Below are 27,691 nucleotides of genomic sequence, written 5' to 3' on the forward strand. Positions count from 1 at the left end.
TTTTACATTTAAATGCAAACTGAATGAAATTGAAAAATCAGTTTCTCAGTTCCACTAGCCACATTTCAAGTGCTCAAAAGCCACATGTGACTAAGGGCTACCATATAGGACAGCACAAATAAGAAACCTCTCCATCATCACAGAAAGTTTCTATTATATACCAAATGGTGGGATTTCTATTATATACCAAATGGTGGGATTTCTATTATATCCCAACTTAACTCATTTGTTTCACTCCTACAAAAGACGGATGGGTCGTGGAAAATGACAGCAGATCATCACAGATTTAATTCGGTGGCAATATCAATTGCAGCTGAGATTTCAGATGTGTTGTGAGCTCTGGAGCAAATCGACAACCCACAAAGTTTCTTTTCTCCGGTTCCCCACGATAAACAAAATCAGAATAAGTTTGCATTTACAAGGAGTATTAATTTTACTGTCCATCCCTCAGGGCAATGCCAGATCCCTTGTTCTTTGTTGGGAGTTGTGATATATATATATATATATATATAAAATGTCTGCCATAAGGAGGGAGATTAAACTCTGTGGAAGTTCTATGGAAAGTCAGGATATTACTTCTTAAGTGAGAGCAAGTTGCTGCACCTCACACTACTTATGATTAAGAAAGAGGCACAATAATTGGTGTGTCTCTTTGGATTTTGAAGACTGTGTACATTGATTTTGTATCCTGCTACTCTACCAAATTCATTGATTAGTTCTAGTAGTTTTCTGGTGGCATCTTTAGGATTCTCTATGTATAGTATCATGTTATCTGCCAACAGTGACACTTTTACTTCTTCTTTTCCGATTTGGATTCCTTTCATATCTTTTTCCAGAATCCTCTAACCTCTCCCTCTTTGACTAGCTCCTTTCCTTTCAGTAAGAAACATGCTCCGGTCCACTCTCCCTTTCTGAAAATAAATATCCTCAAATGGATGGGTCTCCTCTTCCTCATCTTCCTCACAATGTCAAACTATGTGCTTCACTGTAGAGTAATCCAGCTGGGCCCTTTTTGGGGACACTTCAGTATCAATATCCTTAGATATTTTTCTCTTTCGTTGGTCAGATGGCCCACAGAATACTCCTCCAGCTGCCAGAATTTTAGGGTCAGAGTTGGAGAAGACTGGGGGTTTATAGCTTTCAGGGTGCATACCTCCACTTAAGCCCTCTGTTTTCAATATGAGACTCCAACTGTTGGCTATGTTTGGGAACTCCCAATCCAGATTGTCTCTGCTTTACCCTCTCCAGAGAATAACACTTCAGACTTCTGTCAGGGCAGGGCAGGGCCAGACACTCAGCGCAGGCAGGCATCAACTACAGAAAGGGATTTTGAAAAGAATCTACTTCTTACTTTTCAAAAACCCTCATTAGTTTGGTACCCACTCCCCTTTCACCTCCCCTTCCAGAGTTACCTGTTGCAACCCTTGAAGATTCTTGTGAGGAGTGAAGGGGGGTTAGTAAATCAGGTTGTTTTCTGGCTTTTCCCACTAAGGGCTTAGAATTCCTAGTTTGTGGACTTCTTAGTTGTCTCTTTTCCTGCTCCTCTAATCTTTTCAAATATTGTTTTATAGTAGTTTCAGTGGGGTTTTGGAAGGTGAAGTCAGATGTGGAAGTATCATTGCAGGCATGGATGTCTCCCTGCCTGTCTCATTCACCCTACACATCTTTGTTATCAAGCCACTCTCCCTAAGACACTCCAGACTCAGCTTTTCTCATCAGGCTCTCTGATCTCTTCTATGACCTTTCTGCTCTTTCAGCTCTCAGCCCTCAGACCACCTACCCCAAACCAACTTCCTATCCATAAAGGCCATGCTTGATGTTCAGACGCCTTGCCAGTACTTCTGCAATTCACGACCTGTCTACTCTCTCTGACCCTTAGCATTCCAAATACTTTTCCAGCTCTGACTCCCATAACTTTGCTCTTTCTCTCTAAGTAGAATGCTGATTTCTATCAAACACACAGGCTAACCCTGGTCTCTGCTATTTGTTCAAATAATGATATTGGTGACAATGATAAACTACTAAGTACTGAGTGTTTATTATGTGCTGCTCACTATGGTAGACACTTTATACATATGATGACCTCATTTCATTCTTTACCACAGGTTTATCAGATAGATGTCATTTTTTACCCCACTTTGCAGGTTAAGAAACAGAGGCTCAAGGAGAGAAAGTGGCTTCCCAAAATTCGCCAGGCTAGTAAGAGACAGAGGTGGAATTCAAGCCAAGGTTGGTTCAAGTCCATGCTCTTCCTACAACACTATGCTGCCTCAGTCAAGGTATGAGAGAGGGAGCTAGAAAGCAGAAGGTGAGAGGACACTGAGTACCTGAATTGGAGGGAGTTAACCACCATCAGTGGGGCAAAGGGTAGACCATAGGTAATGATGGGGCTAATAGAGAAAAGCCTTCACTGACTTCACAGGTTTGCATAGCATTGACCCTTGTGATCTTCACTTGTGCACACGATAAATTACCATGCTTATCCACCCACATAGAAAGTAAGCTAGAACACCACTATTAATCAATATAATACACACCTACATGGCTTAAGACAATGTATCACAATTGTAAGAGATGTTTGATTAGTGTTTTCGAGAAAGGAAGCTTGGATTCTGTTAATCAAGCTAAGACTTTACACTGTTTCATAGTCTGGCACAAAAACAGACATGATAGCGATGAGTGTGATCCACCAAGAAAGTGTGCAGTCATATTTTGCAAACTCAATTTAGGGAATCAGGGAAGAAGAATATCAATATGGAAAAGATTTCCATTCAAGATGTTACAGTGAGTTCATGCTGTGGCTCGCCTTGTGCTCCAAACACACAGCAATGATGGCAAAATATAAAAAGGTAAAATAAAAAAGGAATGGTCAACATACACACAAAAAGGATAATTGTCTCTGTGCTGAAGCAGCAGGCTTTTGCTGCACTGGAAGCAAACAATGGTGTCTAAAAGTTAAGCTCCTGCTATGAGCAAGATGGAAGCTCACTGCTTAAAGCCAAGAGCCAGGATGGAATTACCCACAAACCCACCAACCCCTGAATGTAAATCAGGAAAAAAAGAGCTACTACCAAATCTCCCAGCATCTTTGGCTCTCGTGAGCTGCAATCTTGAAGAGGTGAGGACACGGACACAGGCTGACCTCACAACTAGGAGCTGAGCCAAGACATCAGCTGGCTCTGTGAGTGGATCTCCAATATGCCCAAGAGCTTCCTGGGGCAGTGATGTGAATAGGTCCTGTAAGGTGCTTTTGATCTTAACAACTGACTGGTATTTTGCAAGATTGTGGTAAGAAGGAAATATGCTGAATAGGTTGATTGATTTCCTTCTATCGTCAAGGTTCCACCTTTGAAAGAGGTAAAATTAGAGAAAGTGAAGAACAGTTTTTAGAAAGTTGGGGGGGTGTTTGTGGATGTTTGCAGACTATTTGCAAAACAAATGTAGATATTCTCATGGTTCTTTTAAGATTTTTTGGGAAAGACTGTGAAAGTGGAGATGATTATTATCTATGATTGGTCAGCTAGACTGTGTAAGTATGGGAAAGGGGGGTAGGAATTAACATTTATTGAGCAATATAGCAAATTACTTTAAAGCATTGTCTCTGTGGCCAGACTGTGAAGGTTCTAATCCAAACTCTGACACTTATTTAGCTATGTGATCTTGGGTAAGCCACTTAATCTCTCATTGCCTGTATTTGTTTATTTCTAAAATGGGGATACGGTTGCTGTGGGGATTAAAAGCACTTAGAACTGTGTCTGGCACATAGCAAGCACTATGTAAGAGTTAGCTATTATTATTGGTCATTATTATGTGCCGCAGACATCTTAGTTAATAATCAGAAATTTGTCACAAAACCCTGTAAGGTAGGTATTTTCCTTACTGTACCCATATAAGAAAACTTAAGCGATGAGAGGCCAAACAAAATTACAAAATGGCACAGCCTTTAGATGCCACTTAGTCCAAGGCCTTCATTTTAAACTGAAGAAGAGAAAACTGAAAAGCAAAATGCAGCTAGCAGCAAGAAGGTAGGATCAACAGTCATGATTTGCGTGGGACTTTCCCAGTTTTAAAACTATAAGTTCTGCAGCCCAGGAAACCCCTCTCAGTTTGCACACACTTGAATGCTTGGTCTCTCTAGATGAAGATGAACAAAATTCAACGCCAGTTAACTGCCAAACATAAAAAGACACACAGAGAATGTGATATTTTCTGGTGAGTTTGTTTGAAAATAATTCGTTAATTTATTCTCATTACAACAAATCCGTATTATGAAATGATTATGTTAGGTGCTATGACACCATATTAGGTGCTGTGCTCTTGACTCTCTACTGACCCCATCCCACTATAGCAAAAGGTAAAAGTGACTCTACAGTGAGCTTGGTTGACACACACCCATGCTTACATTTTCAGGGACACCAGAAAGAGATGTGAAAAAGAAATCTCTCACGTAGAAAGTTGTCAATGACCATGATCAACACTCAAATAATTCCTTTTCCTCTTTCTTCCTCTGAGGAGAGTACACTGTAGAAAAGTATTGATTGAAAATTTAGGAACATGAGGATGAAATAATTAATGAATCAAGGTCCCAGGGAAGACAGAAGGTAAAGGGAGTCCTTCAGTAAGGGAGAAGATTGATCTGTGTCCTTATCACCCCAGGGCCATGAATATGTTCTTTCCTTGTCATAAAGCAATGCTGACCTCAGTTATAGTGTAATTTTCAAGGCTAATTTAGGCAAAACTTCAAAAAAGGTAAATATCCTGATGAAGACTAATGAATGGTAACATATTTTAAGAGTACATAATAGTACAGAGAAAAGGCGGTATGTTAAAATGTTGTTACTTCTATTCTAATTGCTAAAGGGTATACTCTTTAAGACGTGAACTTAATTATCAATCCTTTGACCTAAGAGGAAAACACATTTCATGGAAGACCCCTAAAGATTCCTATATAGTACAATTAAAATGCAGAAATATTTGAGAACATATTTTGGAGCACTGGATGGGTCAATAAAATAATGTATAAACTATTAAATGTGAACTAGGAACTTCCTGAAAGCATCAGATTACGCTCTATTCTCTGTCAGAATACTAACTTTTCTTTGACTTGTGACTCCTAGCCTCACTAATAATGCTTTTTTCCTCTTGTGCACATCCTAGCCTGGACTGTCTTTCATCATTTTATAGCAGTCAATGTGGTTATTGTACAGCTTCGCTTTCAATGAAAGCCAAGGGAGAATAAACCTCACACCTATCTCTCTGTGTCTGTCTATTTCTGTCTCTCTTTCCCTCTCTCTCTTTCCACATATAAAGGAAAGCCATTAAAAAAATAAAAGAAACAGGGTATTATACTTAACCCAGTCAAATCTTGGCAATTAACATGTATAATATTTTAAGATAGGGAAAAAAAAGATTAGCAGAAATGGAGGAAAACAGATTGTATCCTAAATTCCATCAAAAGCCAAAAAGCAATTTTGGATAGTAATCTCCAGTTCTTTGGAGGCACATTATCGATTGTGATGAATTCCCTGAACAATCTTAGAGACTACCCCTCTGTACCCTTTGTTGTGTTTTGTGTGTATGCACACAAGCGTGTGCATATGTGTGTGAATTACTATATGGAACCTCAGAAACGTCTAAAAACTTTCTGCAATTATCCCTCACAGAATTACCAAACTGATGGGTTTGTTTCACAGGAGCTATTGTGACTTCTCAGTTTTACTCCTCAAGAGATGACTTAGATAGAGATAACTCTTCTCACAAGCTAAAACACTCTGTATTCAGTTCCTACCTTATCACTGAGCTTGTGATATGAAGCAATTCCTACAATATCTGTAGTTCTAGGAGACCATAGAGAAAAATTTAGGGTTCCAGTTAAACTCTTTAATCCATAGGCCTATGTAAAGGACTGTCCCAAGGTATCCTCTAGCACACTGGTTCTCAAAGTGTGGTCTAAAGACACCTGGAGCAGTCCATGAGATCCATTTAGTGGGTTTGTGTATTAAAAACAATTTTTAATAACAACATTAAGATGATATTGCCTTTTTCACTCGAATTATCTGATGAATGTACAGAAGACTTTTTTCCAGAGGATACATGACATGTGATGATGTCATCTCTCTGATAGCTGATGGATGTGTGCTTTTTTGTTCTTAAATTTTAAACATTTCTAAGTTTTAATATCTAATACAATTAGGAGCAACAGATACGACCCACATCCAAGCATTCTTTGGGGTCCTCAATAACTTTTAAGAGTGATTAGGTGTCTTAAGACCAAAAATGTTGCAAATCTCTGCTCTATTAAGACTTTGTTATTCCTAGAATGCATTTCTTTTTAACAGATTCTGTTGAAACAAATTTTTACCTAGTGACTATTACTGTTTCTCTATCAATGTGGTGATTATATTTCTGAAGCAGATTGACCACAATTACATCAAAAGGTCCAAAAACCAAATGAGTCCATGTTATAACTTGGGGAAGAAAGCTACCATACTAGATGGCTGACATTGGCTATCTCAGAAGCCTCTCTCCAAGGTTTTCCCTATTAGAGAAAGGGGAGGTTTTTGTTTTGTGTGATGAGGTAAGGAGACAATTTGAAGTCGGTATTGACACAATATTATTCTGCTGATATGAACTCCGGTAGCCAGGTTGTCAGGTGTGTTCATAATACCAATGCTGTCAGTTTTAAGCCTGAAGACCCAAGAGACGAGCAGTGTTTAATACATCATCCCTTGTTAAATAGCAGCCACAGAGTTGGCGGTAGCCAGTGAAGGATTCCCTGCCATGTAGGACGCGCCAGTTGTCTATAAATAGGACCTGTGAATGGGGAAAAAAAGAGAGAAAAAACACTCAGAACAAGGGCAGACCAAAGGAACCCTAAATCAGAAGAGATCATTTAAAATAAAAGCTTTAGGTTGTTCTCTGGTTACATTCAATGAAGTGTTTTTCTTTTGAGATTAAACAAACATTTGGAAACTAGGATGTACATAGCTCTGTAGTAGGCTAAATGGACGTAACAAAGGTAACAGCAGGTTACAGGCCCTGAACTTTGAGGAGCTTGTATTTCTTGAGTAATTATTCTCTTATCAAAACAAAGCAAACCAGATCATTGGTTTCTTTTTTTTCTTTCTCTTTAATTGTTATTATATATGTTCTCAAAGAGTTCAACTATTTCATTATGTCTTATGCTAAGCTAGAGATATTCTTTATCCAGAGGAAATATCAAGAGCAAAAAAAAAAAAAAAAAGGAATCATAAAGCCAGAAGGACCCTTAGCTCTTAGGGACTATCTAGTTCAACCCCCTCATCATACAAATAGAGTCACTGAGTCACTGGCGAGAGCCTGCTTCTAGGTCATTTAGTGAGTGAGTGGTAGGACCAGGGCCAACACCCAGGACTCTTTTCTCTTTTTCCTTTGAGACATTTTGACTCACATATTCAATAGGTACTCATTCTTCACTGCTTCAGTATAACAAGCTTACTTGACATCTTTTGAGTTTGGCACCCACCCTGCCAGGCTTTAGTTTGACCCAAAACTCATTCTCAGGTTTCCTCAACTCTATTGTTAGAGTCCGGTGTGCTGTATACCAACGATGGACAACATCATAAGGTACGGTATTGATGACAGCCCGGTCATAGTTGTTGTACCTAAGGTGAAATTGTGAGAAAGAAAGATCTCCTCAAACACATGTTAAAGACATCTGTTGCTTATTAAGCAATTTTATATAAGCTTTCCCTATACTTATTACTTGTCCCATGATGAGGTAACAATAATAATGTTCTCTCATGACTATAGGATTTTAGAGAAGAGCTCCACTGCCTGTTGACCATATTTTGTTTTCTTTTGGAAAATCTGAGGATAGGGGATAGAAGAAAGCTTTAGCTGGTTTCTACCATCTTAGAATATTATGTTTTATCTAAAGAACATTCCCTTGGCCAAATTTCATAGAAACATTGGGGAAAGATCTGAGCTTTCTCCTCACCAAGCTTAGGTTGGCAAGAGTTTGTACTAACAAAGCTTTCTTTTTAATAGGATGACTTACAACTTTTCAGGTGTTTTCCTTCGTGGGAGAAATCCTAGCTACAGCCTAGTAGAGAGTTTACCCAGGAATCTTCACTGATTCATTCATTCAACCCTAACATTTACATGAGCACTTGCTATGTGCTAGGTGGTGTGTCAGGCATTAAAGATATAATGGTGAACACAGCAGACATGATCCCAGCCTTTGGGGATTTTACATTCTATTGAGAAAGATAGATGATGAACAAGTAACAAATACATAACTAGTTACAGATGTTATGTAGAAAAAAATAGTGTTAAGTGATAAAAGAAAATACTGGAAAGTCTATTTCAGAAGGATTGTTGAGAGAAGGACTTTTTTTTTTTTTTAAAGAAGTGACATTTGAGCTGGTACTTGTATGATAAGAAACCAGCAATATGACAAGCTGAGAGAAGCACGTTCCAGGCAGAGAACAGCAAGTACAAAGTCTTAGGGTGGAAAGTCGTTTTATGTTTGCAGACAAGTGAGAAGGCCATGTGGCTGAAGCTGAGTAACCAAGGGGAATAATGGTAAGAAGTGAAGTGGAGGAGGGCAGCCATGGGCCAGATCATGTATAGCTCTGTAGGCTATGGTAAGGACTTTGGATTTTATTCTAAGTACTGTGGGAAGCCACTGAAAAAGCTTTGCTAAGATATTGGATTTCTTTTTTACCTAAGGCAAATTAATTTTTTTACTGAAGTATACTACATATACAGAAAAGTACACAAATCATAAGCTTGATGAATTTTCATGATGTGAACACATCCATTTCACTAGCACCCAGGTCAATGCATAGATAATTACCTGAACCCCAGAACATTCCCTGTCCCCCTTTCCCATATTGTCTCTCCCCTCACCCAAGGATAACTACCATCATGACTTCTTTCAGCAAAGATTAGTTTTGCTTATTTATAAAACTTTATATAAATGGAATACTACAGTATGTACTCTTTTGTGCCTGGCTTCTTTCATTTAACATTATATTTAGGAGATTTATCATCATTGTGCTATATGGCAATAGTTCATTCATTCTTCATGTTGAATAGAATTTTATTGTGGGACTATACCACCACAATTTATTCATCCATTCTCTTGATGGACATTTGAGTCATTTCTGGTTTGTAACTATTACAAATAGTGCTGGAGGTTCTGGTCCATGATGGAAATCTAGGAGGCTCCTGAACTCACCTCCTCCCATGGACACAGCAAATCTACAGTTACACAGGGAACAATTCCCTATGAAGAAATCTAGAAACTAACTGAGTGACTCCTACACATTGGGTGAATGAGAATGTATAAGAAAGGCTGAGACAATCTTGCCATGACCCTACCCCTGATTCAGTGACATATAAACATATAATCATGTAGAAACTCACAACTCCCAGCTTCTCCTTGAGGACTGAAGGGTTTGAACCCAACATCTAGTGCCCCAACTTTTAAGACTTCCACCTGAGGGATGGGCCCCCAAAACACATAGCTTTGAAAGACAATGGGGCTTGCAATCATGAGACCCAAAGGACTATACCAAACAAAGAAACACTTCTTAATAGGTTTGTGAGGACTTATTGTGGCTATCCCCCCCCAGGCCTACCACAGAGACAGCAGACATAAACACTCATATCCCAAACTTTCCCTAAAAGAGGTCTATTTGCATACCTTAAAAGCTGCTGCCTGAGGGTCAGGTTTCTAATTTAGCACACATCTATGAACAGACTGTGACCCTCCCTGGGATGGGAAAGGCCAGTGGGCACCATCTTCACATTCTTCCTCTGGCCCACTCCAGGTCACCAGTGTCTCCCTGGAATGAGCTTGTATACATGTTTGGTAACCTGGTTTTTGTGACTGCTGCACAGGGGACACCCCCCTTGATCACATGGCTCTGGTAGTCAGTGGGGTTTGAGTTACAGAATCCACAGGACTGTAGCAAACAAAGAAACACTTCTTAACTGGCTATCTCTTCATGGCTTAGTGCAAAGAGGCCAAGCAGAAGCCCTCAGCTCCCAGTCTTTCCCTGAAAGAGGTCTACTTGTATACTTTAAAAACTGCTGTCTGAGGCTTCCAATCAGCCTGCATCTGGTGCTGACTGAGATCCTTCCCTTTGGGACACTGACAGGTCTTGACATACCCTCGACTACTGGGAGCCACTAAGAACAAAGAAGGCACCTTAGACAATCACAAAGGTTTGAGAGACAATCAAGAGGTAGAGCTGGGCTGAACAATAAGGTTCATCTCCTACATGAGACCACTCTGTCAAAACTGAGAGAAGTGTGAAAAACCACAGAGAATCAAGGAAAATGAAGAAACAGAGGAATATGTTATAAACAAAAGAACAGATAAAACTCCAGAAACAGACCTTAATGAAACTGAGATTAAATGGTTTACCTGATAAAGAGTTCAAAATAATGGTCAAAAGATTCACACCAGGTTAAGAGAACAATGCATGACAAAGTGAGAATTTAAACAAAAAGACAGAAAATATTTTTAAAAAATGTACCAAACAGAAAGCACAGAGTTGAACCCTGGGCCATTTGGGTTCACAGTTAATAGCTGAGTGTTAAGTGACCTTTAACAGATTCTGATTTTAATAACAAAATTTGATACACTTACATATTTCATTTAGTGTAGGATGTCAATGTTTACAAAACAGACATACTGTATGTAGCATTACAAATATGCTGCCTATTAAACTGTGACTTTCTCAACAACAACAACAAAAAAGAAAGCACAGAGTTGAAAAATATAGTAACTGAACTGAAAAGGTCAATAAATGGATTCAATAGCAGAATAGATAAAGTGGAAGAAAGGAACAGTGAACTCCCAGATAGGAAATTGGAATTATCCAATCAGAGGAGAAAAAAAAAAAGAATGAAAAAGAGTGAAGATAGCTTTAGGGAATTATGGGACTCAGTCAAGCAGACCAATATTTGCATTACAGGGGTCCCAGAATGAGAAGAGAGAAAGGGTCAGAAAGCTTATTTTTTTAAAAAAATAATAATGGCTGAAATCTTCCCTAATCTAGAGAAAGAAACAGACATCCAAGTCTAGGAATCCCAGGGATTCCCAAGAAGATAAATCCAGAGACCCGCACTGAGACACAATATAATTAAAATGCCAAAAGTTAAAGACAAGGAGAGAATCTTAAAAGAAGTAAGAGAAAAACAACTTGTTACATACAAGGGAACCCCCGTAAAACTATCAGCAGATTTTTCAGCAGAAACTTTTCAGGCCAGAAGGGAGTGACATGACATATTCAAAGTGCTGAAAAAAAAAATCCTCCAATCAAGAATACTCTACCCAGCAAAACTGTCATCCAGAATTGAAGGAGAGATAAAGAGTTTTCCAGACATGCAAAAGTTAAAGGAGTTCATCACTACTAGACTGGCCTTACAAAAAATGTTAAAGGGACTTCTACAATATAAGCTGAAAAGAAAAGGTGTTAATTAGGAACAACAAAACATATGAAAGTATAAATCTCACTGGTAAAGGTAAATGCATAATTAAATTCAGAATACTCTAATGTTGTAATGGTGGTGGGTAATCACTTATAAATTCAGTATGAAGGTTAAAAGACAAAAGTAGTAAAAATGACTATAACTACAATAATTTGTTAATGGTTACACAAGGTAAAAAGATGTAAACTGTGATGTCAAAGACATAAAACACAGGGGAGAAAGTAAAAATACAGAGCTTTAGTATGTGTTTGAACTTAAGTGTCAGCTTAAAATAGACTGTTATAAATATAAGATGTTTTAGATAAACCTCATGGTAACCACAAAGGAAAACCTATAATAGATACATGAGACAAGGGAAAAGAAATCTAAGCATAACACCTACAGAAAATCATCAAACCACAGAGGAAGAGACAAAGAGAAGAAGAAAGGAACAAAGGAATTACAAAATAGCCAGAAAACAAATAACAAAATGGCAATAATAAGACAGTATCTATGACTAATTATTTTATTTTTTATTATTTTTATTTATTTATTTATTTATTTATTTATTTTATTTTTGGCTGTGTTGGGTCTTAGTTGCAGCATGCAGGATCTTTGTTGTGGCACACGGGATCTTTTGCTGTAGTGTGCGGGCTTCTCTCTAGTTGTGGCATGTGGGTTTTCTCTCTCTAGTTGTGGCGCATGGGCCCCAGAGTGCGTGAACTCTGTAGTTGTGGCATGTGGGCGTTTACTTGCCCCATGGCATGTGGGATCTTAGTTCCCTGACCAGGGATCGAACTGGTGTCCCCTGCATTGGAAGGTGGATTCTTTACCAGTGGACCACCAGGGAAGTCCCTATCACTAATTATTTTAAATGAAATGGACTAAATTTTCCAATCAAAAGACATAGAGTGGCTGGAATGGATTGAAAAATAAGACCCATCTATATGCTGACTACAAGAGACTCACTTCAGCTTCAAGGACATACACAGACTGAAAGTAAAGGGATGGAAAAAGATGTTCCATGCAAATGGAAACCAAAAGAAAGCAAAGGTAGCTAAACTTATATCAGAAAAAATAGACTTTAAGCCAAAGACTGTAATTAGACACAAAGAAGATTATAATTTAATGATAATGAGGTCAATCCAAAAAGAGGATATAAGATTTATAAATATTTATGCACTGAATTTAATAGCACCTAAATACATAAAGCAAACATTAACAGACATAAAGGGAGAAATTGACAATAACACAATAACAGTAGGGAAGTTTATCATCACCATACTTACTTCAATGGACAGATCATCCAGACAGAAAATCAATAAGGAAACAGTGGCCTTAAATGATACATTAGACCAAATGGACTCTATATATATATATATATATATATATATATATATATATATATATATATATATATATATATATGTATATAGAACATTCCATCCAAAAGCAGCATAATACACATTTTTTCCAAGTGCACATGGAATATCCTCCATGACAGATCACATGCTAGGCCACAAAACAGGTCTCAACAAATTTAAGAGGATAGAAATTATATCAAACTACTTTTCCCAATTACAATGGTATGAATCTAGAAATCAATTACAAGGAGAAAACTGGAAAGTTCACAAATATGTGAAGATTAAACAACATGTTACTGAACAACCAATGGGTCAAAGAAGAAATCAAAAGAGAAATAAAAAATGTCTTAAGACAAATGAAAATGGAAATAGAACACACCAAAACTTATGGGATGCAGCAAAAGCAGCTCTAAGAGGGAAGTTCATGGCAATAAACACCTACATTAAGAAATAAGAAAGATCTCAAATAAACAATGTAACGTTACATCTCATGGAATAAAGCCCAAAGTTAGTAGAAGGAAGAAAATAACAAAGATGAGAGCAGAAATAAATGAGATAGAGATGAATAAGACAACAGAAAAGATCAATGAAACTAAAAGCTTTTTTTTTAAGAAGATAAACAAAATAGACAAGACCTATAACTAGATTTACCAAGAAAAGAGAGGACTCAAATAAAATTATAAATGAAAGGGGAGCTATTACAACTGATAGCACAGAAATACAAATGACATTAAGAGACTACTATGAATAATTATACATCAACAACTTGGGCAACCTAGAAGAAATGGATAAAAATTCCTAGAAACATACAACCAACCAAGACTGAATCATGAAGAAATAGAAAATCTGAACAGACCAATTACTAGTAAGGAGATTAAATCAGTAATCAAAAACCTCCCAACAAAGAAAAGTCTATGACCTGATGGCTTCATTGGTGAATTCCACCAAATATTTACAGAAAAATTAATACCAGTCCTTCTCAAAATCTTCCAAAAATTTGAAGAGGAGGAACACTTCCAAACTCATTTAATGAGGCCATCATTACCCTGATACCAAAACTGATAAGGACACTACAAGAAAAGAAAACTATAGGCCAATATCATGGATGAATATAGAAGCAAGTATCTTCAAAATATATTAGCAAAGCAAATTCAACAGTCCATTAAAAGGATCATACACCATGATCAAGTGGGATTCATTCCAGGGATGCAAGAATGGTTCAACATCTATAAATTAATATGATATACCATATTAACAAAATGAAGGCTAAAAATCATGATCATCTCAATAAATGCAGAAAAAGCATTTGACAAAATCCAACATCCATTCATGATAATAACTCTTAACAAAGTGAGTATAGAGGGAACATACCTAGACATAATAAAGGCCATATATGACAAACCTACAGCCAACATCATACTCAACTCTGAAAAGCTGAAAGCATTTCCTCTAAGATCGGGAACAAGACAAGGATGCCCACTCTCACCACTTTCATTTAACATAGTACTGGAAGTCCTAGGCACAGAAATCAGACAAGAAAAAGAAATAAAAGGAATGCAAATTGAAAAGGAAGAAGTAAAGCTGTCTGTATTTGCAGACTATGTGATATTATATATAGAAACCCTAAAGACTACACCAAAAAACTGTTAGAATTAATAAACAAATTAAACTGCAAAATATAAAATCAACATGCAGAAATCAGTTTCATTTCTATGCCCTAACAACAAACTATCAGAAAGGGAAATTAAGATAACAATCCCATACAATTGTATCAAAAAGAATGAAATACCTAGGAATAAATCTAACCAAGGAGGTGAAAGATCTGTACACTGAAACCTATAAGACATTGATGAAAGAAATTGAAAATGACACAAATAAATGGAAAGATATTCCATGCTTATGGAATAATATTGTTAACATGTTCATAACACCCAAGCAATCTACAGATCCAATGTAATCCCTATCAGGATTCCAATGGCATTTTCCAGAAAAATAGAAAAAGCAATTTTAAAATTTGTGTGGAACTACAAAAGACCCAGAATAGCAAAAACATCTTGAGAAAGAGGAACAAAGCTGGAGGCATCAAACTTTCTGATTTCAAACTATATTACAAAGCAATCATATCAAAACAGTATGGTACTCACATAAAACCACACACATAGACCAATGGAACAGAATTGAGAGTCCAGAAATAAGCCCATGCATATATATGGTCAACTAATATTTGACAAGGGAAGCAAGAATCCTCAATGGGGAAAGAAGTTTCTTCAATAAATGGCGTTGAGAAAACTGGACAGCCACATGCCAAACAACTGCACTGGTCTCCTATCTTATGCCATACATAAATATCAATTCAGAATGGATTAAAGACTTGAATGTAAGACCTGACACCTTAAAACTCCTAGAAGAAAATATAGGGTGTATGCTCCTTCACATTGGTTTTGGTGACGATTTTTTGTTTTGACAAAGCAAAGGTGACAAAATAAAAAATAAAGAAATGAGACTACCTCAAACTAAAAAGCTTCCCCACAGCAAAGGAAATCATCAACAAAATGAAAAGGCCACTTACAGAATAGGAGAAAATATTTTTAAATCATATATCTGATAAGGGGTTAATATGCAAAATATATATAGAACTCATACAACTCAATGGCAAAAAAAAAAACAACCCTTAAAAAGTGGGAAGAGGACTTGAATTAAAAAGTGGGAGGAGGACTTGAATAGACATTTTTTCCAAAGACATATAAACGGACAACAGGTACATGAAAATGTGCTCAACATCAGTAATCATCAGAGAAATGTAAATCATAACCACAATGAGATATATCCTCACACCTATCAGAATGGCTATTATCAAAAAGACAAGAGATAACAATTGTTGGTGAGGATGTGGAAGAAAGGAAACCCTTGTACACTGTTGGTGGGAATGTAAATTGGTGTAGCTACTATCGAAAACAGTATGGAGGTCCCTCAAAAACTGAAGAATAGAACTACCATGTGATCCAGAAATTCCACTTTTGGTCACATATCTGAAGGAAGTGAAATCACTATCTCAAAGAGATATCTGGGGCTTCCCTGGTGGCGCAGTGGTTGAGAGTCTGCCTGCCGGTGCAGGGGACACGGGTTCGGGCCCTGGTCTGGGAGGATCCCACATGCCGCGGAGCAACTGGGCCCGTGAGCCACAACTGCTGAGCCTGTGCGTCTGGAGCCTGTGCTCCGCAACAAGAGGGGCCGCGACAGTGAGAGGCCTGTGCACTGTGATGAGGAGTGGCCCCCGCTTGCCACAGCTGGAGAAAGCCCTCGCACAGAAACGAAGACCCAACACAGCCATAAATAAATAAATAAATTTTAAAAAAAAGTCTCTTATAAAAAAAAAAAAAAAGAGATATCTGCACCCCCTGTTAACTGTAGCATTATTTCCAATAGCCAAGACATGGAAATAACCTATGTAACCATGACAGATGAATGGATAAAGAAGATGTGGTAATACACACACACACACACACACTGGAATATTACTCAGCCATAAAAAGCATGAAATATTACCATTTGTGACAACATGGATGGACCTTGAGGGTATTATGCTAAGTGAAATAAGTCAGACAGAGAAAGACAAATACTGTATGATTCCCCTTATATGTGGAATAAAAAAACTGAACTCATAGAAACTGAGAACAGATTGGTGGTTGCCAGAGGTGGGGTTGTGAGGTGGGTGAAATGGGTGAAGGTGCTCAAAAGGTACAAACTCCCAGTTAAAAGATAAGGCCTAATGTACACTATGGTGACTAATTAGTTAATAATACTGCATTGTATATTTGAAAGTTGCTAATAGAGTAGATCTTAAAAGTTCTCATCACAAGAAATAAAAAAAACTGTAACTAAGTGGTAATAGATGTTAACTATTGTGGTAATCATTTCACAACATGTACATATATCAATCAACACATTATGTTGTATACCTTAATCTAATACCAATGCTATATGTCAATTATAGTTCAATAAAACTGGAAAAAGAAAATAGTGCTGATATGAACATTCCATTACTTGTCTTTTGGTGAATATATATATATTCATCTATGTTTGATATAAATTTAAGAATGGAATTACTGGGTTATAGGGTATGTATATACTCAGCTTTAATAGATACTGCCAAAGCTATTCTTTTAAAAGAGAAAAAAACATTTAATGGTACCTTTTTTGGACATCATACAGTATTCATTAGTGTTAGATAGTACATGGCACAATCAGAGCCAATACTCTTAGTTTTCTCACATATAAAAATGAGCATAACAACATCTGCTTAGCTGACCTCATAGAGCTATTGTGAAAATCAAATGAAAGAATGCATATAATAGTCCTTCATCCCAGGCTTCAAGGAGCCATGCGCATAGGGAAAAATGGGTGAGGAAGCATAGTTTTCACCAGGGTCTTGACACTCACTGTCACTTCCGGAAGCCCTCAGTGCTGTGTTAGGCACTTGGTCAAATATTATTTCATTTAATCCTTTCATCACCCCAGAAGGGAAGGTGGTATTAGCCTCCTTTCACATGTGCAGCAACTGAAACTTAGGTTAAACCTGCCACAGAGTTTATAAATAGCAGAGTGGTTTTGAAATCAGGTCTCCATAATACTTTAACTCATTGTTTGTACCAGAGAGCAGAACAATGATCTAATTCCTGTGTATGCTGGTTCATAAGGTCAACTTTTTACACATCATAATTGTGATCTCTTGACTTCAAATAGAGATTTGAAGTTTATAAGTGTTTTCATATACACAATCTCATTGACCCTCTATCTGATAACCCTGTGAGGTAAGTAGCACAGCTATTAATTATTATCTTACTTTATAGATAAGGAACATAAAGATAAGATTTGTCCAAGGTCACATGAGATCTAGTATTCACTATTTATATTATATTAGATGATGTTGTTTTCTAAGGCTGATAGCAAGAAGCAGCAGGAAAAGTGTATTACAGATTAGTAAAATGGATTTGCAATTTTTTAATATTTAGAATAAGATGACTTTTGCACAAAGTGATGTCATTATATTATTGCATAATTTTTCTGTTTGGTTTTTTTTTCTGCTTTGATATGATGCAAGAAAGCCCTGGAAGTAGAGGAAAGCAAATAAAGCAGATACTTATCTGACAAGAATATCTAGGGAGTCCTAATGAAACTATTCCTCTTATTAGTTGACAGAAAATTAAAGATTTTCCAAGTACAGAGAGCTCAGTGATTGAATGGAAGATGCATTGGATGGGCACTGTACTCTGACAGATCACTGTTACAATCCCAGTTCAGATGTGTGACCTTAGAGAAACATTTGATCACCTTGAGCCTCAATTTCTCCATCAGAAAACTGAGAATAATAATAACTTCCTTATATGGTTATCAGGATTATATGAAGTATTATATATTATGAACTAACACCGTGCTTGACACATAGGTGGTCAATAATGTTAGCTAAAATAAACACTAGTTAACTATCTCAAGCCACAAAAATGAGCCCTAGAAACCATGAAAGTCTTCACAGTAAGTTATACTCAGACTTGGAGGACAGGGTTAGACTAAGCTTTGAATAATAACGGCTGAAGGATAGGTAAGTAGTTGTACCAAAATATTTGCATTTTAATACCCCTTGCTCTAAAATGTTTTAATAAGGTTTAAAATGTGAATAGGTATTGCACCTATTATAATGTCTCATTTATAGAAAAAGCTTACTTACATACAGAGCATGCCATATATATATATAGCCATGCCACGCAGCTTGCAGGATCCTAGTTCCCCAACAAGGGATTGAACCCAGGCCGTGGCAGTGAAAGCGTGGAGTCCTAACCACTGAACTGCCAGGGAATGCCTAAGCATGCTATATTTTTATTTTATTAAAAAATATTGAGCACTGTGTTCTGCTTCTGATAATGGCTAAGTAAACTCCTATTACATCAACCTGTTCCTCTCATAGGTGACAATTTAAAACTCTGGACAAAATACAAAAACCAACTATCCACAGGTACTGTAGAGGCAGATATTGGAGGCGAGGAAAGAAAGAAACTGTACTGGGTGAGTTTCCCATTTTCATGGCATCTAGCCTGAGGGTATGCTACAGCCTTCACCATACAGGGCAGTTAACACCCCAAAAGAAATCTCTCAGTCTTTCTGTCCTGAAGAACCAAACGACAGAGTTTGGGGAATCCACTGCCACCAGAAGGTGAAGAGGAAAACCTGGAAAGAAGAGAATCAGAGAAGAGGAGCACAAAACTTTATAAGCTCTACCCCAATATGTGGATTACCCCTGATTTTCACATGTGCAAGAGAAACTCCCAGCATTACATCTAGAGCTAAAATAACTGAAGTTTGAACTATCAAAGAACGGAGTTTGAAATCTGAGCACAATTAAATTGATTGCCTACTAAAAAAAAACCCAAATCAACATTCTTTAGAGAAATATAATCTAGAGTCCGAATAACATAATATTCACATTCTTCAGAATTCAATTCAATATTATTCAATGTAACAAGGACCAGGAAAATGTGAACTATTATCAAAGGAAAAAGACAATCAAAAAACGTCAGCCCTTATATATCTCAGATGTTGGAATTATCAGACAACATTTTTAAAGCAGCTATTATCACTACATGCAATGAGGTAAAGAAAAATATGCTTGTAATGAAGGGATAGAAACTCTCCGCAAAAAAAAAAAGAAACTATAAAAAAGAACCACATGTAAATTTTAGAACCGAATAATACAACATCTGAATTAAAACATTTACTACATGGACTTAACAACAGAATGATGCTGACAGATAAGAGTCTGTGAATTTGAAAACTGGCTAATTTCATTTGATCTATCTGAAGAAAAGATTTTAAAAATTTTTGAAAAGAAAATGAACAAAACATCAGGGACCTGTGGGACAATATCAAAAGGTCTGACATGTGTGTAACTGGAGTTCCAGAAAAGAAGAGAGAAAAGGGGGCAGAAAAAATTTTTGAAGAAATAATGACCAAAATTTGGTGAAAGACATAAATTTATAGATTCAAGATGCTCAGAGAATTCCCATTTGGAAGAAAATAAAGAGCACCACACCTAGGAATATCACAGACAAATTGCTACAAATCAAACATAAAATCTTGAAAGCTCCCAGAAAAAATGTTTACATGGTGCATAAATTAAAGTATAATTCAAAACATGTATTAAAATAATCCATAAGAAGGTAGGTAAGGAGGAACAGAAAAAAAAACGATCAGGCAAAAAGAAAACAAAAGATTAAAAATAATATATATAATATATTTGGTTGATTATCAATAAGGGTGCAAAGACCATTCAATAGGGGAAAGGATATAATCTCTTCAACAACAGTGTTGGGACAACTGAACACCCAAAAGGAAAAGAACAACGTTGGACCCTTAATTCACACCATAAACAAAAATTAACTTAAAAATGGATCAGAGAGCTAAATGTAAGAGCTAAAACTATAAAACTCTTTGAATAGATCACAGGAGTAAATCTTCATGACGTTAGTTTAGGCAAAGCCTTCTTAGATACAAGACAGAAAAACACAAGCAACGAAAAAATAGATAATTTGGATATCATCAAAATTTAAAACTCTAGCACAACAAAAGAACACAGGGGAGTAAAAAGACAAGCCACATGCTGGGAGGAAAATAATTGTAAATGACATATCCAATAAGGAACTTGTATCCAGAATATTTAAAGAACTCATAAAACTTACCAACAAGAATTCAAATGATTTGCATTTCCCTGATGATTAGTGATGTTGAACAGCATTTCCTGTGCCTGCTTTTCCATCTTCTTTGGAAAAATGTCTACTCAGGTACTCTGCTCATTTTTAAATTGAGTTGTTTTTTGATGTTAAGTCGTATGAGCTATTTATATATTTTGGATATTAACTCTTAACAGATGTATCATTTGCAAATACCTTCTCCTGTTCAGTAGGCTGCCTTTTCATTTTATTGACAGCTTCCTTTGCTATGCAAAAGCTTTGTAGTTTGATGTAGTCCAATTTGTTTATTTTTGCTTTTGTTTCCCTTCCTTGAGGAGATATATTGAAAAAAATTGCTAAGACCAATGTCAAAGAGCATACTCCCTATGTTTTCTCCTAGAAGTTTTGTGGTTTCAGGTCTTATATTTAAGTCTTTACTCCATTTTGAATTTATTTTTATATATGGTGTGAAAGAGTAGTCCAGTTTGATTATTTTGCATGTAGCTGTCCAGTTTTCCCAACATCATTTATTGAAAAGGCTGTCTTTTCCCCATTGTATATTCTGCATCCTTTGTCATAGATTAATTGACCATAAGTGCATGGGTTTATTTCTGGGCTCTCTATTATGTTCCATGGGTCTATTTGTCTGTTTTCATGACAGTACCATACTGTTTTGATTATTGTAGCTTTGTAGTACAGTTTAAAATCAAGGAGCGTGACACCTCCAGCTTTGTTGTTCTTTCTCAAAATTGTTTTGGCTGTTCAGGGTCTTCTGTGTTTCCATACAAATTGTATAATTATAGTTCTAGTTCTGTGAAAAATGTCATTGGTATTTTGATAGGGATTGCATTGAATCTTTAGATTGCCTTGGGTAGTATGGACATTTTAACAATATTAATTCTTCTAAGCCATGAGCATGGTATATCTTTCCATCAATTTGTATTATCTTCAATTTCTTTCATCAGTGTCTTGTAGTTTTCTGGGTACATGTCTTTTACCTCCTTGATTAGATTTATTGTTAGGTATTTTATTCTTTATGATGCAATTATAAATGGGATTGCTTTCTTAATTTCTCTTTTTGATTGTTCATTGTTAGTGTATAGAAACACAGAGATCACTTCACACTTATCAGAATGGCTATTATCAAAAAGATAACAGATAACAAGTGTTGGAGAGAATGTGGAAAAAAGGGAACCCTCGTGCACTGTTGGTGGGAATGTAAATTGGTGCAGTCACTATGGAAAACAGTAGAAAATTTCCTCAAAAAATTAAAAATAGAACTACCATATGATCCAGCAATTCTACTCCTGGGTATGTATATGAAGAAAACAAAAACACTAAATTGAAAAGATATGTGCACCCCTATGTTCACTGCAGCATTGTTTACAGTAGCCATGATATGAAAGCAACTTAGGCCCCATCAATAGGTGAGTGGATAAAGAAGATGTGACACACACACACACACACACACACACACACACACACACACACAGTGGAATATTCCTCAGCCATAAAAAAGAATGAAAATCTTGCCATTTGTGACAACATGGATGGACCTAGAGGGCATTGTCCTAAGTGAAATAAGTCAGACAGAGAAAGACAAATACCATATGATAGCACTTATATGTGGAATTTAAAAATAAAACAAATGAACAAGCAAAACAAAAAAGAAACAGAGTCAAAGATACAGAGAACAAACAGGTGGTTGCCAGATGGGAGAGGGGAAGGGGGATGAGAGAAATAGCTGAGGGGCATTAAGAAGTACAAACTTCCAGTTACAAAACAAATGAGTCATGGGTATGAAATGTACAGTGTGGGGAGTATAATGAATAATTATGTAATAACTTTGTATGGTGACAGATGGTAAGTAGACTTATCATGGTGATCGGTATGAAATGTATAGAAATATCGAATCACTATGTTGTGCACCAGGAACTAACATAGTGTTGTAGGTCAATTATACTTCAAAAACAAACAAACAAACAAACTCTCAGAAAAAGAGATCAGATTTGTGGTTACCAGAGGCAGAGGGTGGAGGGGGGAGGGGGAATTGGATGAAGATGATCAAAAGGTATAAACTTCCAACTGTAAGATAAAAAATTACTAGGGATGTAATGTACAACATGATAAATATAATTAACACTGTTGTATGTTATACATTAAAATTGTTAAGAGAGTAAATCCTGAGTTCTCATCACAAGGAAAAAAATATTTTTTTATTTCTTTGATGTTGTATCTATATGAGATGATGGATGTTCACTAAACTTACTGTGATAATCATTTCATGATGTATGTAAGTCAAATCATTATGTTGCACACCTTAAACTTATACAGCACTGTATGTCAATTACATTTCAATGAAACTCGAAGGAAAAAAAAAAGACAAATGATACAATTTAAAAATCGACAGAAGATTTGACTAAAGAAGATGTACAAATGGCCAAGAAGTAAAATGAAAGAACAAATGAAAAGATGTTCAACATTGTTAATCATCAGGGAAATGCAAATCAAAACCACAGTGAGATACTACTTCACACCCACTAGGACGGCTATAATCAAAGACAGATAATAACAAATGCTGGTGAGGATGTAGAGAAACTGAAGGCCTCATACATTACTGGCAGGGATGTTAACTGGTACATCCAGTGTGGAAAACAGTTTAGCAGTTCCTCAAAGGGATAAATGCAGAGTTACCATATGAACCAGCAATTGCATTCTTAGAAATCTACCCAAGAGAAATGAAAAAAACATGTCTACATAAAGACTTGTATGCAAATGTTCATAGCAACATTATCTGGAATAGCCCCAAACTAGAAATAATCCAAATGTTCATTACTGTTGAATATATAAACAAAATGTGATATATGTAAAGGAATACTATTCAGCAATTAAACAGATACATATTACAGCATGGATGAACTTTGAAATCATTATGCTAAGTGAGTGAAAGAGAGCTAACACAAAAGACTATGTATTGTATGATTCCATTTACAGAAAATGTCCAGAATAGGCAAATCCATACAGACAGAAAGTTGATAAGTGATTGCCAGGGGCTGTGATGGGATGGGGTGGGGGTGAGGGAATGGGAGAGTCACTGCTTAAAGGGCAGGAGGGAACATTTTGGGTTGACAGAAATGTCAAAAAGTGGATTGTGATGATGGTTACATGACTTTGTAAATACAATAACAATCACTGAATTATATACTTAAAACATATTAATTTTATGGTATACAAATAACTTTTTAAATGTTTTAAAGGTTTAAAAAATGTTAATGCACTTAATATCCCAATTAAAAGATTGTCAGACTGGATAAAAAAGCAAGACTGAAGTACGTATATGCCATTTATTTAAATACAAAAACATAGATAAGTTAGAAAAAGAAGATAGAAAATTAAATAGCATGCAAAGTGTAAGTATAAGAAGGTTGGAGTGGCTATATTAATTTCAGATAAAATAGACTTCAAAACAAAGTTAAAGAGGGACATTTTATGACAAAAGGTTGTTTCATCAGAAAGACATAAAAATCATAAATGAGTATGTGCTTAATAACAGATACTCAAAAAACATGAAGCAAGAACTGATGGAATTAAAGGGAGAAATAGACAAAATCACCGTATTATTTGGATATTTTAATGTTGTTTTCTCAGTGGCTGACGGAATAATTAGTCAAAAAAATCAGAGAGGACACAGAATACAAAATAACATGGTTAAAGAAAGAACACATAAGCAAAATCAGAAAATATTTTGTACTTAATTATCATGAAAATAAAACATCAATATCTGTAGGATGCAGGTAAAAAGGCTTAGAGGTACAAACATAGTTTTTAATGATTATATTAAAAAAGACTAAATGTATAATATCAATGATCTAAGGTTCTACCTTGGGGGACTAGAAAAATGAGAATAAATTAAACCAAAAGTATGTAAAAATAAAGGAATAATGAAGATAACATAAATCAATAAAATAGAAACAAACGATAGGGAGAATTAACAAAGCAATACGGTGGCTCTTGGAAAGGACAAACAAAATTGGTAAACGTTTAGCTAGACTAAACAAGAAAAAAAGAGAGCTAAAATTACTGATACCAAGAATAATCATTACAGAGACGATAGACATTATATGAAAAGAATAAGAGAATATTATGAATGACTTTATGACAACTTAGATTAAAAAATTGAAAACTGACAACTTAGATAAAATGTACAGATTTCTTGAAAGAACCAGTAGAGGAAACAAAAATCTTACTAGCTCTATATATACATAAAAAATCGAATTTAATATCCAAAACTTTCTCATAAAATAAACTCCATTCCCAGACAGTTTCCCTAGTAAATTCTAACAAACATTTAAGGTGGAAATAGCACTAATACCACACAAACTCTTTGGTAAACCAGAGTTTTACAAAGTCATTACAAAACAAGAAAACTGTCGACCAATATCCCTCTTGAACCTAGATGCAAAACTTCTCAACATGATATTATTAAGCTGAAAGCAGCTATGTATATGTAGCAGCTACCAATTTATTGCTTCTCAGTTCTGAATGCATCCTTACATACAATACATGTTCTTGATTTAAGAATTCCTTTTAGCATTTTTCCTTTATAGCGAGTACAACATTAAACTTTCTCAGTAGCTGGCTTTGGAGGGACACTGCAGGAGAAAGACATTCTCTTGCTATTTCTGGCCCTAGCCAGGTCTCTGCTGTGTGGGTGTGAGGGCATCAGGTGGCACCAGCCCTCAGGGCCCAGGACACGGTCCCTATGCCACCTTGCAGCCTCATCCTGGTGACAACCTTTCCACAGCCCTCTCAACATAGTAAACCAGAGCCCCTGAACGACCTGCAGGAGGCCTGCTGTGTTCTGTGGGATCACACACTGAAAGTAAGTCTGAGTGCCAGTGAAAGCAGGAAGACTTAAGAGCACCTAGATTGCATGCTTTCACTGGCACCTAGGCTTCCGTTGCACACTCACACCACCAGTTGCTGATTGCCTGCTCCCCTGCCTGCCTGTACTCTGGAAGGGTGGCCTACTGTTTGCTCAGCAACTCTAGACCAGCTCCTGCCTGGCTAAATCAGCAAACTTCTCTGATATCAGGTGGCTGAACCACTCTTTCTTCCGGGTCTGAACCTCTTCCATGTTTATTCTTCCTTGGATACTCTGCCTCAGCCCTAGGGTACTATAATGAATTTCCTCATATCTTTTTTTTAAATTTTGTGATGCATGAAAATTATACGAATTTCAACTTTCAGTGTCCAGAAACAGAGTTTTATTGGAACATGGCCACATGTATTCACTTATATGTCTAAGGTGGCTTCCACACTACAATGGCAGAGTTGAGTAGTAGCAACAGAGACATATGTGGTGCTCTCATCATTTTGCACCACTGCTCAGCACATTACAAATTGTGGTGATACAGTTATTACTACCAGCATTTTGAATGTTACATACTGTCATTCCATAATATTAAAAAATTTTTTTATTACCAGTGCATACCCATAATGTTGGAACAACAAAAGAGAAAAGTGGACTTAAGTGTCATGTGTTTAACGCACAGAGGAGTATGGATTATTTTGTTATCAAATTAGATGGCAAAGTATTGTGTTTAAAATGCAATGACACTGTAGCTGCTCTGAAAGAATATTATATACATTAATTTCCTCATATCTCATAGTCACTCTTTTATCCTAGTTCCTAATTCTTTATATTAAACTTTCCCTGTTTAACCTACCATGTAGTATCTATCTCTTGACTGGGTCCATACACATGCACACACACACATATACATATATATGTGTGTGTGTGTGTGTGTATAGTAATAAATTATGATCAAGTACAGTTTATCCTAGGAGTGCAAGGTTGGTTTAACATTTGAAAATAAATTAACGTAATTTGCCATATTAACAGAATAAAGAAGAAAAATAGTATGATTATTTCAATTGATAAATGAAGATAAAACATTTATCAAAATGTAATACCCATTTATGGTTAAAAAAAAGCTCTCAGCAAACTTGGAAGGGAAATTCCTTAATCTGATAAAAGACATCACTAAACCCTTACAGCTAATGTCATACATGGCAAAATAGTGAACACTTTCATCCTAAAGATGTCTCTTCTTGCCACTCTTATTTAACATAATAGTGGAGTGCTAGCCAATGCAATAAGATAAGAAAAACAAATAAATAAGCATATAGATTGGAAAGGAAAGAATAAAACTGTCCCTACAACATGATTGTCTATATAGAAAATTCCAAGAAACCTAAAAAATAAAAACTTCTCAGGACTAATGAATGACTTTAGCAGGGCTATAGAATAAAATGCTAATTTAAAGAGAAATAAATTGTTTTTATATAATGGCAGCAAACAATTGGAAAATATTAAAATTTTATTTTATAATACCATCAAAACATAAAAATACTTAGAAATAAAATAAACAAAAGATATACAAGATCTCTATCTTCAATAATATAAAACACTGATGAGAGAAATTAAATAAGACCGAATATATAGAAAGATCAGGTTCATGGATTGGAAGACTCAAAGCTGTTAGTTTGTCAGTGCTCACCAAAATGATCTATAGATTCAAAGCAATCTCAATCATAATCCTAACAGGCTTTTTCCTAAACATTGAAAAGCTGATTTTAAAATTTATATGAAAATATAAAGAACCTAGAACTAAGGCTGGCAAACTATAGTCTGTGGGCCAAACCCAGCCTCCTGCCTGTTTTTGTAAATAATGTTTTATTGGAACACAGCTACACCCATTCATTTACGTATTGTCTATGGCTGCTGTTGTGCTTCCACACAGTATTGAGTAGTTGCAATAGAGACCATATGGCCTACAAGGCCTAAAATATTTACTATTTGGCCCTTTACAGAAAAGTGTGTAGACCCCTGACCTAGAATATCCAAAATAATCTTGAAAAATAACAAAGTTGACAAACATATTACCTGACTTCAAGAATTACTCTAAACCTGCAGTAGCCAAGACTGTGTGGGGCTGTCATAAAGATCCACAAATAGATAATGGAACCAAACAGAGGGTCCAGAAACAAACTCACATTTATATGGTCATTTGATTTTTGACAGAGTTGCAAAGGTAATCCAATGGGGGAAAGGAAGGTCTTTTCAACAAGTGGTGC

At 36.2% G+C, this 27,691-nt stretch overlaps 1 protein-coding gene across 3 annotated transcripts in view; it reads right to left on the reverse strand.

The window, feature by feature from the left end:
- Positions 1–4,203: 4,203 nt before the first annotated feature.
- TMLHE (trimethyllysine hydroxylase, epsilon) overlaps positions 4,204–27,691 on the reverse strand; it is a 64,956-nt gene continuing 41,468 nt past the window's right edge. For 2 of the 3 annotated variants that reach the window (XM_059911420.1, XM_059911418.1), the window contains 2 exons: positions 7,478–7,643; positions 4,204–6,813 (listed from right to left, as the gene is read on the reverse strand). In XM_059911420.1, coding sequence (XP_059767403.1) covers positions 6,682–6,813; positions 7,478–7,643 — 298 coding nt within the window. In that variant the 3' untranslated portion in view covers positions 4,204–6,681. The remainder of the gene's footprint in view (positions 6,814–7,477; positions 7,644–27,691) is intronic. The other variant, XM_059911419.1, reaches the window with a different exon arrangement.

Source organism: Balaenoptera ricei, chromosome X (assembly GCF_028023285.1).
Source record: "Balaenoptera ricei isolate mBalRic1 chromosome X, mBalRic1.hap2, whole genome shotgun sequence".
Taxonomy (NCBI): domain Eukaryota; kingdom Metazoa; phylum Chordata; class Mammalia; order Artiodactyla; family Balaenopteridae; genus Balaenoptera; species Balaenoptera ricei.